At 34.5% G+C, this 13,834-nt stretch overlaps 2 protein-coding genes across 8 annotated transcripts in view; both read right to left on the bottom strand.

The window, feature by feature from the left end:
• Positions 1–5,799, bottom strand: part of LOC128878870 (E3 ubiquitin-protein ligase Rnf220-like) — a 161,212-nt gene extending 155,413 nt beyond the window's left edge. For 3 of the 5 annotated variants that reach the window (XM_054127465.1, XM_054127466.1, XM_054127468.1), the window contains exons 1-2: positions 4,261–5,799; positions 1,506–1,619 (exon numbers count right to left, since the gene is read on the bottom strand). In XM_054127465.1, the coding sequence (XP_053983440.1) occupies positions 1,506–1,619; positions 4,261–4,314 (168 nt within the window). In that variant the 5' untranslated portion in view covers positions 4,315–5,799. The remainder of the gene's footprint in view (positions 1–1,505; positions 1,620–4,260) is intronic. The other 2 variants (XM_054127467.1, XM_054127469.1) reach the window with 2 other exon arrangements.
• Positions 5,800–9,326: 3,527 nt separating this feature from the next.
• Positions 9,327–13,762, bottom strand: LOC128878869 (zinc finger protein 660-like). Of its 3 annotated transcripts, none has more exons than XM_054127461.1 (3): positions 13,476–13,762; positions 12,730–12,876; positions 9,327–12,318 (listed from the first exon to the last, which is right to left on the bottom strand). In XM_054127461.1, the coding sequence occupies exons 1-3, from the start codon at positions 13,611–13,613 to the stop codon at positions 10,471–10,473; spliced, it is 2,133 nt and encodes a 710-aa protein (XP_053983436.1). In that variant the 5' UTR covers positions 13,614–13,762; the 3' UTR covers positions 9,327–10,470. The 3 variants fall into 3 exon arrangements, with proteins under 3 accessions (XP_053983436.1, XP_053983438.1, XP_053983439.1); XM_054127463.1 differs by lacking the exon at positions 13,476–13,762 and adding an exon at positions 13,304–13,436; XM_054127464.1 differs by lacking the exon at positions 13,476–13,762 and having other exon boundaries at positions 12,723–12,862.
• Between the last annotated feature and the right edge of the window lie 72 nt (positions 13,763–13,834).

The raw sequence follows: 13,834 nt of genomic DNA, 5'->3' as shown, positions 1-13,834 counted from the left end.
CGTGCTCTCTAAAGTCCATAGAAATTTACCTCAAATAAAATGACGATTAGAATTCGTTCAAGTTAACGTAAATAACATACACGTGGTACTTACTTTACTTCCCAAAGATTGCTATTGTAAAATAATAAATATGTGTTCGCTACAGTTTAATCGCTACGATTTATATATGCCATACAGACACGTTTGCACAAGTTCGACAAAGTCGTCATTCAGAACGTGCATTAATTACCACTGGTGAGCATAAAGCAACAAGCGGCCGAAGCAATTGCACCTGCAACTGATACTCATTAAAATTGACATTTTTCGAGTCGCAAAGATTGGTCGACTCTTTAATTATTCACGATTATACACCGCGCGAGTTCCCTACAATGATCGAAACGAACGGAAATAAGTTTCCTTCCATGACTAAATGAGCGAAATACTTTCCAAATATTCCAACCATTTTTAAGTTAAAAGTAACATGACGCTAGAAAAGACTTTTCTAAAAGTGTAGGCATATCCATTGCAAAAAGAAGCCGACTACGATCGAGAAACATAATAGCAATTGTTTTCGAAAAATTCATGAAACTTTTCGTTCGGTATTTGTTGCTGTTTTATGGAACTTATCCCAGCTATTATTTATTCCTTATCAAAATAGAAATGTTATATAAAAATATGTACAAAAATGCGATTATCTTGACAATTTTAATTTATAGCTTATATTACGCTATTCAAATACTACGAATATCCTGGGATCAATGGACAAAATATTCATACTATGTTCGAATAATATTCAAATATTTCAATTGCCAAAGAGTTTGAATCTTTGATTGTAAGAGAAATAGACAATAAACATAGCTCTAATCGATATAATATCACGTAACGCAGTTTATACGTCGCATCGTCGATATAAATGTTTGATTTTGCTTTGCAAGTAACTTACTCGCTAACTTGAAAAGTGTCAATTTCAAGATATGCAGCGTGCGCTACAGTCTACAATAAATCTTTCAGTAGTTGCGTCGCATGGACGCAACAGACGAGAATAATATTTAAGACAGGAACACATAACAGACATATTCATCGATATATATAATATGATTTCAATTCGTTTTGATACTACCGCTTCACTTTTCGAGCAAACTTCGATGAAAAAGATGAGACTACAAATATATCAAACAATTACATTAACAATTCTATTTATCGATGTATTAGCCTCTTTCCAATACTTTATCATATCCCTGATTCATATGTTTGTATACCAACTGTGTTTTAGATTTACTAAATCCAAAACATTGCAGCTTAACAGCCCGCCTGAATCAACCGAGATACAAATTAATCAGTTTCGTCGTGTCGCGAACGAATTCTGACCCACCGTGAACCGTCGATAAGAAACGAGATGGCATGAATCGTCGCATCGCTGTGTCCTGTTCTAAATATTATTTTCACCATGCTCAGCATCAGCAAACATAAAGGAGTACAAGCGAACACAAGCTTAAGCGTATAGGTAAGGATAATAGGACACTAACTTGTGGATTGAAGGGTCTTTGCATTCTCAGAGCTTCCGGCAGCCCTCCAGACTGTGAAAACACAACCAGAGACGGCGGCGGTAGATGATTCGGCACGTACGCAGAATTATCCATCTAGAACAGATATCGACGTGTTCCATTCGACGATCTTCCATGGATCTCTCGCGCGTATTGATTCGCCGTGTTAAATCTGTCGAAAAAATCGAAACTTCCCCGAATCTGACGCGACGCAAATCACCGAAAAACTGGCTACATTGGTAACGAACCGATCGATGCCTCGCGAGGATGATTGAAAATTCATCCGTGTAAGCCGAAGAGCGTTATTAAAATACAAACGACGAACGACACTCCACGTATTGTTGTCATCGAATCAAATATCTCGAATTGGCTTCCGAGTAGAACAGAAATGCACACACTATCGTCCGCATCTGTGAGTCAAGCATCGTTTTCTAATTCCAACTAAAATTATCAGAACGAACGATTCGTTCGTTGGTCAACGGTGTATAATTGAAGATGTTTTATTCCTTCTTTCAGTTATAAGGAACACAGTAAATTTGTGAACAAAATTGTTTAATGCACCGTTTGAAACCTGAGTTTGAGTCTCCTTCGTAAAATTGGAAAATTTTTAAGAAAATACTAAAGTTCGCGGTATCTTTTCACTAATTATTTCATCGTTTCACGCGTTATTTCACTTCAGTTCGTTGTTATTTAACATAGAACGGAAAAATGTACCCAGTAGGACCTTTTCGAACAAAAAGAAGGTCCCTTTATGGGCCTGGTTTGACAGATTAGACGTAAATATGCTTTTCATTAGATGTATACTGATTCTTACTTTTTCTCAAAACTACGTTTCCTAAAACGGTGCACATGATATCTTGAAAATTACTTAATCAATCGATTGAAGATTTTACGTGCATATTCAATGTGTTTACGGCTATAGTCCGACTCGAGACATCGTCAAAGTTTTGAGTCTTTATAATGGGTATTCGAAAAAGTTCGTGGCGTTTTGTCGCTCGATCAAGGCGAGAATGCTACGCAGGCTTGTGAACAAATTTGTGGTCTTTACGGCCAAGATGCTCTATCAAAATTTTTTATGTCGGCCAAGATGCATCACGCTGTGTTCGACCAATCACAAAACGATGCGATAAAATCATGCAAATGGTCAAAAAACATGAAAGAAACGATAATCAAACTTCAGAGTGCCGTCACTCTTTTATTTATTACTCTTTTTTAATTATCCTAAGTCCGACTGTAGCCAAACTCATGCTAATTAAGAAACAATTTGTGTTTTTAGTTTCGGATAGTAGGATCAGTCTCAATCATGAACGCTATGAAACAATTTGATTAAAATTAATTATTGACGTCTGCTTGCTGTACCGTAAATTTGATCCTTTCTACGACGAAAAAAAATTGTGTAGTTGAAATATGAATAAATACATCTTCCAAATTTTGTTGCATCAAGTGTTACGGTTTTTGTTCAAATAAATCCCACGTTTAAGGTAAAAAATCTTGTGTCACACTAGAATACCCCCTTAAGGACAATTCAAGTATGATATAGTCGACGATGACTCGACCAACAAATGACTTCGATTTCTGTTCCTTCTTGTGTTTCAACGAGAGCTATCGAATTTGATCCGTGAGCAACTGCATCGATCGCGGTTGTATCAGCTTCTCTTTCTCTCGTATCGAATAAATTAAAGAATGTAAGAAAGTATGAAACGAGACGCGTCAAAAGGAAGACGTGAAATTATAAAACGCGTGTTGCGACGCTCCGCCGGGTGTTCGGATCAATTTGTTTAACACGGCGATTGACAGTTCGTAGCCGACTGTGCATTTCATCGAGAGAATTTATTACACGGAGATGAATTTTGCCGTATAAATATAAATTAAAATTTGAGAAAAATGTCAAGCTCTGTAATCGCGAATTCGTTTTCAAACAGGCAGCGACTAATTTAATTTTCATTGTTAAGTAATATTCTTATCGTCAAAAATTTGAAAGTTTCATCGTTAAATTCTTAATTACGTTACTCGATAAACTAATCAGTTTTTATATAGGCAATCGATAAACCGAAATTTCATTAAATTTCTATAATCGAATATAACTCCTCCATAGAGCTTCTCTGAAATCTTTCCACTCTTATCTGATCTTTCATTTCAAAACCGAACATTATTTCGCTAATTAATTTAGTATACTTGATGCATAATAAATGCAATATATTGATAAATTACTATCTTTGATATAGAATCATGCGTTTGATAATGATGAAACAATACTGTTACAACTGTCACGTATGCACTTATCTGTACGATTGTCGCGTAACGATTCGTTCCACTAAATTCAAATTATTTCTCTTCAAAGATATTAGGAATACTTCGCACTTTATTCGATAGGCTTTATAGAAAATTTAATTTTAAATTTAATCTAAGATTAGAAAGTTACAGGAACACTCGAATATCTTAGTGGAACGTTTGATTATTAAGAAAGAATTTCATCGATCATTATTCTATTACGCACATCATAAAGTGACCTTATTTAGAGAAATTTTCGAGCACTTTTGAACACCAATGTAAGAGATATATTCGAATATCGAACACACGCAACGCAACGACGCAACAGGCTAACGTCGAGTCTCGATGATCAATAAAAACAAAAAAAATGTTTGCGCGCTTATGATTACACATGTGTGCGAGTCGAAAGAGTATGTCAATATGTACATTACGTATTAATGAGTATACTAATCACCATCACGCGTACATTTTGTTGAACACCGAAGAAGTCACTGCACGAAATACGACCGTCCGAAAACATTCACTCTATTTCCACGGATCTCATGGTCTTTATCCGTCTCTTAGGAAACGTGTCCTTATCACCAGCAGTTTGCACTAATATCCGCAGATATCGATTACGAACGAACGTAACGAGCAATCCATTCAAAAAGAGCGCGTTAGGCAACGAATAGACCTAACCTCAACGCACACGATTGTCACGCGTCACGCGGCCCGATGTAGCCGCGTCAATTGTCAACAAACTGTAAACTTGTTTTGACAGTCGTTGGAACGTTACGTTCGGGGTCCGTTGATCGTGCCGAAACACGTTAAAAAGCCGGCACACGACAATTAACGGGACGATGCGGCGCGGCGCGGCGAATTCAAATTCAAACGAGTCACGTAATCCCGCCACAACAGGCCACTCTGACCTAACCTCTCGACGGCTGACAATTCCCGACAACTACCTCAACTGGTGGCTCGGTTCACTCGGGTACGGCTGTCTGGTAATGCACTAAACGTGGTGAGCCAGGTGCAAGCGAGGGGTGAGTGCGAGAGGAATGCGCCAGGCCAGTGCGAGCAACCTCGTGGACATGCGAGTGCAGACTGATTGGAGTGTGAGGATACTTACCCACGAGTCGTGAGAACGGTGGCGGTGGCGGTGGCGGTGGCGGTGGCGGTGGCGGAGGCGAGGTAGAGGCGTGGAGAAACAAACCGGCGGCGGTGCTCGCGTGCGCGCGTGTTTTCCGCCGCCATTACTGGCGCCACTGTAGCGGCACTATGGCATCGCGCACGCGCGCCATGCGCACACGCTCGATGCGCACACATTATCACAGCGCAACGAGGTTTAATCGTGCGTCGACAACGTAACCAGCAGCATCTCGAATCTCATGTTGCGATCTCTAGATCAAACTCTCTCTGATTGAGACATTCTTGAGACCCAACTTCCAAACCTCTGTGAACAAGTGAATATATCTACGTGTTATCGCTAATAACAATTTTCGATTGTTTTTCTAATCGCTCAACTATGTAACTTGAGTGACTTTAGTTGAAATAAGATAACGTATATTTAAAATCGTATTTCTTTTGCTTCGTTTTAACCATTTTTAATTAACATTCTTTTCTCAAAAAGTGTCTTTTATTCAAATCTCGAGTCTTCATCTGTCGTCAATATTTTAATTACAAGTGATATGTAAACGTGTAAGTAGTAATTTAATACAAAGGAATGTTTTAAAAATTACGGAAGTAATTCATACGATTATATTTGTAATTGAGAAAAGCAAAATTATAATAGTGTTCTATACTCGTTTAACGTCGAATTGTTAATGTGTATACAAATATACAAATATTTGATAACATTCCATTTTTTCTGAATACGAAAGATGTAACGAAAGTATTATATTTGAAAGCTAGTCCATCTCGAATTCAAACATTTGTATCTTGATATTTTCCGTTTGAATAACATGTAAAAAGGGAGCAAAGAAATATACGATAAGGAAATTTAAACGATAAATAATTCCAGAATTGTTAATCGTCCTTCTTTTACATTCCAAAGATACAGAATCATCGAGTTCTAGATATCAACATATTTATTGATATTTAGTGAAATTTATAGAATTATAGAATTTTCTCATATAATCATCTAGATTAAATTTAACGACAGTTTAAAAATTTAATTCGAAAATATAACTTAACTCAATTTCTTTATCCACTATACATATTATTTGATAAGCTACGAAGGATTTCAACAATAGAATATTTACCGAAATTCAACTTTTTAACTAATCAAATATTGACTATCGTGGTATTTTCATGGAAAACATTCTTATGAATAAAACATTTATTTTTTTTTAAACGATCCTAATAGAACGGATAGTTTAGAATTTTGTAAGATAGAAAACAGTCAAATGCATGTTTATCATATCACTAATGTAATTGTAACAGAAATTATTAATAATAAATATACGTTAACGTAAGTGAAAACTTAGCGAACAGTTAGTAAGATAGCATTTCAGCTGAAAGAAACTTTTCAGTCAGATAATTCGCAGAGTGACTCCCTCTATTGCGAGAATATTGAAACTGCCTTACCGATCGTTGGAATGTGTCGTTTCTGAAGAAATTGCAATGCCGGCAAAACGTCGATGCATGTTAACCCAAAGGCCACGGCTTACACCTGAAAGCTTCGATAATCAATTTGTTACTCTAACTAATAAACTAGTGGAACCATCTCGGGCTGCGTGGAATCACAGCATGCGCAGCTACTTCAGCTGCTTGGTGTCGAATTTCGGGCTTTTTTCTATGTCGCAATACTAATTCAAAACGCGATAATTTACTTATAATCGGACGCGAGCAATATTCATTATACGCAACACTAACCGTACTCGCGGTTGGTCTTTATTTACGACTGTACCCTGAAAGAAAACGCAAAAAATATTAAACAAAATCTAGATTGACTCTAAATATGACTGTAAACGGACGCGAACAATATTCATTATACGCAACACTAAGAGCACTCGCGGTTGGTATACATTTGCGACTCTACCCTGGAAGAAAACACAAAAAAATTTTAATCAATCAAAACTATACTAAAGACGAACGCGATTCATATTTTTATTTCGCAACACTAATGGAAACCGCGATTTGCCCAATTGACACCGACTAATGAGTTCCCACGTTGGTACATGACCCAGGTAAACAAACTACTACTACTACTACAGGCGAGTACAGTGGCATAATAGAAATGACTCTCTATTTTCGAATTCGAAGATGGAGAGCCATTCGTTCCAGCTCTTTCTTGTGACAATTTGTCAGGGCCTCTCTTCTTTTTCGGACGCATTGTCCCATCTGAAACTTATAGTTAGGGTCGAGGTTCAGTGGAATACGTGGACGTTGAACCCGGTGAACCACATGTCTAGAACCTCGAGGGAACGAGCGTTTCGAAGAACCTTACTGATCACGACCGCGACCGCGAAGCAACCACTCAGAGAGTCGAGACCTGAAGAATCGAGAGCAGATTCCGAAACAAACGGACAGAAGCTCCGTTTGCATCGTCGTCGCAACCATCCTTAAATCCACTTACAGGTGCGGACCCATCATGTACGCGCGCGACCTACCCAAACTAAAGTGACGAGATCTGCCCTGACCCTACCTACTTATATTTAACATACACACCAGAAGGTAAGCTACCTACCTACCTAACGCTATATTTAAAAAATGGCGAAACAATCACACCAACACACACGCTCAACGATCCTCAATCAAGGCTCTCGGGCGCGACCTAAACTAGGGAGATGTCCCGGGACACCTCCGACACCCGAGTGTACCATACACAAGATTCACACTCTAAAGGTACGTACCAGTTTCCTGAAATCGACTGACAAAGGCTAGTGGCCATTGCGTTTGTACGTGTATATGTATATAAATATTTTTATGTGCTACTATAAGATGATATAATTATTGATAATTCTATATAGATTCTACTATATATAAAATTGAGAATCTACTTTACATTATCATTTCCAAAGATTATTATCCTAGCAAAGGAGTATGTAAATGATAATGCGGACAATCGTCGCAGATAATTCATAATAAATAGAAGTTTTATGTTATTGCAATGGGTAAACATAGATTAGCATATTGTAATGAATTTTTTCAAGCGACGCAATTCCACAGCCTAACAACACACATACATGTGGAAAGTACGTCGTGCACGATTCATTAGCGCAGAGTCAGTCGCCACACAGATTATTATTATTTTTACAAACTAAGTCATCGTGCCCATTGCCTTCGCTCATCCAAGTAGCACCTGGGCACGTGAATGAGTTCAGGCAACGAACACGGAAGGGTTAAATCTGAAAATCCTGAACTAGAAACAACGATTAGTAGAATTTGAATGTGCTAGCATGGTTTCATTAAATATCATTTTAGTTTTAATAAAAGTGACTCGAGTTTTACTATATAAAAATTCAAAAGAGAAAATTGATCGTGTATTAATATTGAAAAATTTAATTATAAAAAGGAACAAGTTTAATCAAAATTAAGTTATTTACCAAAAAGTATTATTAACAAGACTTTGCGATAATATAAATTATTTACAAATTCTAAGATACATGTTGATTTGCTATTAGGTGATTCCCTTGTAAAAGTAAATTTTTTAAGCAAGAAAAGATACAAATCATTTTACTTTGACGCAGGAATCGACCTATCGCGAAGCGTCCTTCTTGTATTTACATTTCACATACATGAAAAATATCAACGAAAAGAATATACGTATATATATGTATAGAATATATGTATATTAAACATAGAATTGTATCTAAAATTATTTAACAAAAGGCAATTTTAAGTGACATCAGGACATGAGCTTCAATTCAGGGAATCATGATCATATGACAAAATTAATTATATTAATACGGAATTTGTTATTAAAAATTTAATCAAATTTTATTATTAGCGTACTTTATATATGTAATGACAAAGTAAAATGTATATTAAATATATATCTTATTAAATAATTCTATGCTAGATTAATATTGTTAAAACGCTGCAATTATATTATATCTTGATCATATATTCAGGCTGCAAAAGTGATTGGTAAAACAGATCAGGATAGTTTCGAATTACTTCTTCCCGTTCGTGCCAGAGAGGCTAATTAATTAGCTTGTACTGGTAGGTGGCGCTTGAAAATGTCGCATACGTACCTAATATATCGGTGAGTACCACCAACACAGTTGTGAAAATTTCAGCGATGATGAAGGATTCGATACCACTGACGTACACTAATAATGACATTCCAGGACATAATCCTCGAATTTGATTAAAACTAATGATAAATTATTTAAATAATTTTACTATTTCTTCGAGCAAATTTATGACTATCAATAAGTTTGTAAAAATATTATCTCCCGAAGAAAACATTGAACTCATAGAAAAAAGGAAATAATTCAAAATTTTGTTTTAAATAAATTATTTAATACAATTAACTTACGTTAATTACCTTTATTATGATTTCTCAATAAAAAAGAGTTATCCAATTAATAAACGTGTCAAATTAAATGTGCCTGGTTCAATGAATTGAAGTGTACTTTAATATAATAATTTCTGTACTTTATATTACATGTATATAAGATTATTAAGTAACATTACATCATATAAATAATCTTTACTATTGTTTTACATTTAATATTTGCATACCTATATCTACTTGATTATCGATAATTTTTTAAACGTCTTTATTCTTATTATGCCTTGAATAATTGTTTTCAATTGTTCTTTGAGGAGTTACAACAAAATTATTATTAATTTATGTACGAAAAATGTTTTCTTCTCAGTATTGCGATAAAGAAAAACCAAAATATTAATTATCGACATATTTGAGCAATCATGAGTTTAAAGACGTTATCGAGCAAGTAATACATATTTCAATTACGTGCGTAATGAAAGAATCATGAAAAGCAAAGATTGAAATTAGAATGGGCTATCATAATGGATTTTATTTTACTAAAAAAATATCTATAAAATCTTTCTTTCTCTATAAATTTCATAAAACTTCTTCGTATTAATCCAAATTAAAAATAAAAGACACGCACGCATATTTAAATTAACTTTTTTGTTATAAGTATATACACTAGAATTTTATTGTACATATGTATATTATAAATTTTTCATTTTATCATAAACGTGGTTATACTTATTTTATTAATGTACATTGTATCGAAACGTTCGTTGTTGTGAAAAACGACTATAAAATTTCTAATAACTCGAGAAAAATTAAATACGTTAATAACTATTTCACATTTTAAAAGTGTACAAATATTTTTACACGAAAATTACTTAACATTCTTGCTCCAATTATATGTTCAAGAAAATACTTTGAATTGAAAAACACAATACGTGCCTTTTATTTCTGACCATTTTAGAAGTTTATGAAATTTTATAAAAGTTATTAAATATTCCTCGTTAACAAATGACTGACAAATGATTTCTAATATTTTACATACACTGACTTGGCAAAATTTATATAATATTGTTGAAAATAAATTAATTTATTCTTACTATTGACATATTTTAGGTAATCACGCATTTTGTAATTTCAATGCTAACTCTATAAACAAATTCATTATTCATTTATTCAAAAATTGATGAGCACGTCAAGTCGGTGGTGATGTGCATGAGATGAAGTGCAAAAAGACAAATATCCTTAACCATACTGTATTAAATTAAAAAGCGCATCAACATTTTCTTTCTCAGACTCTTGTTGTCGAACAACTTGTGTAACATCTTGAGTTAAGAGAACCTCTTCGATTAAAACGGTCTCTGTGTCAGGATGCTCAGGAATAGCAAGGTTTTCTTCTTTAACTTTCTCTTGTGCATCGTTCGACTTGTTCGGATTTTTCCTTCGCTTTACCCTAGGCCTATCGGTATGTATCGTCATATGTCTTCTTAAATCGTATTTTCCAACGAAACGAGCATTACAAATTTCACATCCAAACGGTTTCCCACCAGTGTGCGTCCACATGTGACGTCTTAAAGCAGCACTGAATGTAAATGATATTCCACAAACGTTACAAATATACGGCTTTTCTCCCGTGTGCAAAAGACTATGATCTCTTAAAGTTGCCCTTTGATTGAATCGTTTCCCACATACTTCACACGTGTAACTTCGTGGATTCGAATGGATCCTCACGTGATTCAATAAATTGCCTTGTTGCGAAAACGATCTTCCACAAACTTCGCATTTGAACGGTTTCTCGCCAGTATGAACACGCATATGTGTTTCTAAGGTACGATTATTCGGAAATCTCTTTCCACAAACTTTGCAGGGATATTTGGGTAGATGAAGACCTTGCGGATCCAAGTGGGTAATTAAATGTCGTTTATAATTACCTTTGTGATTAAACAATCGTGGACACTGACTGCAAGCATAAGGCGCGCCGCGTATGTGTGTCGTTATATGAGATTCCAGTTCGGATTTAACTTTGAATCTGAGTCCACATTTCGGACACCGGTGTCTCGGAAAATCTGTATGGCACACCATGTGCCTCTTTAAATATCTTTTCATAGTGTAAGCTTTATTACATATGAAACAAGAATACGGAAACTGGCCCGTATGCGTCTTCACGTGTGCCCGTAATTCTCTGTGACTTTCGCAATCTTTCTCGCATACGACGCAAAAAAATGGTCCGCTGCTTGGTACATGATTATCTATAGTGTGTAATAAGACACCAGTTAACTTGTCGTAATTTTGCAAGCACAACGTACACTGGTACTGGATCGTGTTATCTTCGAGTTTGATCTCCTTTATTCTTGTTATTGTATCGTTCAAACTGCCCAGTATATTGTCTTTCGGATCAACAAAATAATCAGAATCAGAATCGTCGCTGCCTTCCTCTTGTTGGTTCGATTTCAGTGATACCTTTGATTTGTTTCTTCCATTTACTTTTTCCCTTTTCTTCCATGACCTTTTGTCATTACATACTTTGATGACTTCTGTATCGTCAGTTTTTTCAATGTAGTCAGTACTTATGAATTCTTCATTGTCCACTAATTCATTCAAAACTTCGTCCTCACAATTAACTTCAAAGATTTTTTTATTATTTTCTAGTTTAATGGCAGCCTCTGTTTCGCCAGAAAGCACATTATCAACATTCACGTGCTCCAAGGAAACATTTTCTTCTGGTATATACATTATCGTATAATCTAAGTGTTCGGACTCCAAAATTTTTGAAATTTCATTGGGTATTTCATCCTTTATCCGTTTGTTCTGATCAACTTCTTCCCTTGGAATTTTTGAAATGAAAATACCTCCCAGATCAGATATATCATCCTTATTAAATTCAGAATTTCCTTCCACTAGTTCAGATACATCAATTTCTAATACATGTTCTCCTTTAACCGTTATACTACTTTCTTCAGGTAAAAATTCTTCTGAACTATCTACACCATTCATAGACTTTAAATTCTGTTTGTCATTTAACAGTTTTACCTCTGACAACTCATTTGACTGTTCCATATAGATTTGCTCTACATCATTACCCATTACCTCTTCCTGAAAGTTAATACAAAGTAGCCATAATGAAAATAATCTTTCTTGAGTATCTGAAGTAGGCAATCATTAAACTTCGTATCAATTGTTACTAAGCTATTAAGGTAAACAGAAGCGTAAAATATGTACCTAAGAGATTTTAAAGTATGTGATTTTTTAATTCATTTACAACTCTGACTCAAAAGTTTTTTAATATTTATAGCACATTATCCCATTGCAAGGATTTAAAACATTAAAGAAGTAATTTATTATGATGATAATTCATAGCAAGACAATTATTTGACATGAGAAAAAATAAAGAAAAGGAGGAGAAAGGTATACTAAAAAATTACAGGATTAAAGACAAATAAAATTAATGAGAATTATGTAATTGTAAAAACTATAATATAATAAAAGTGTATAGTTACATGTTACCTTGATGGTCCAACGCATTTGAGTTTCAAACATCTTACGAAGTTTTTTTTCAGTAGCTTGAACTTGCAGCTTAAAGTCATAAAATGCATCTGTACGATACGCACATTTTGCACAAAGCATATTTGGTAAACCATCGAATCTGTCAATCTATGGAAAAAAGAAATCAAACCATTTAAAACGAAATGGAGAAATGATTTAACTATATAACATATCAATTATATAATATTAAATAGTAAGACAAACTTTGTTTAAAATTTATTTAATTCTGGATTATTCATTTCTGACAATTATTCCAACAATTAGAATTTTCCAAATTAGCTTTCATTTTATTTTAAGGTTACATACTTATCTCAAAAATACTATAAAATAGTAAATATTCCTTTGAAAGGAATATGCTCATAAAAAACTATTGTATTTATTTGTTTCATTACTTTAAATTGTCTCTAGATATGTGTTCTTTAATTATTTTCTTACTTAATTGACAACTTGAAAACAGTACAACGTACACCTAAGTAGAACATGTGCTACATGTATAAAAGTGAATTATAGTAATTAATTTAAACATTATCCTTACATATAATTTTAGAGTAATGAAACATATAATAATTATATCTAATAAACGAATCCCGTACAGATAACATTTAGAGGTTATGTTCAAAACAGTCACATAATTATAGGTCGTAAGCGATCATTTACTTCAAGGAGGAAATATAAGTGTAAAATATAAATAACGCGTTGTTCCTGACCTGTATTGATGTAAGTTCGGCAAGCTTATCGGGTAAATTTTTTTGACTGATAGTGTCGTCATCGTACATAGGAAGAAGAACGCCGTCGACCTTCATGCACGCACGACACATATCGGCACAGCTGATTTCCCAGCTCATCGTTATCTTAAAAATCGGAACACACGTAAAATAAGGTTTTCACGGTGTTCTTGTTCACTTATAAATAAATACATTTCACATTTCGCGGTCACCGTCTCGTTTCCTGTGGTATATTGCCACCAACATAAAGTTTAGTCTTTAACTGTAGATAGAGCCACAAAATAATTTTACCATAGACGTATACGTCTACGAATTTTATATAGAGACCCTCTAATCAATCA

The sequence above is a fragment of the Hylaeus volcanicus genome, chromosome 6, assembly GCF_026283585.1.
Source record: "Hylaeus volcanicus isolate JK05 chromosome 6, UHH_iyHylVolc1.0_haploid, whole genome shotgun sequence".
Classification (NCBI taxonomy): Eukaryota; Metazoa; Arthropoda; class Insecta; order Hymenoptera; family Colletidae; genus Hylaeus; species Hylaeus volcanicus.
This window is presented reverse-complemented; position numbering and strand designations above follow the sequence as displayed.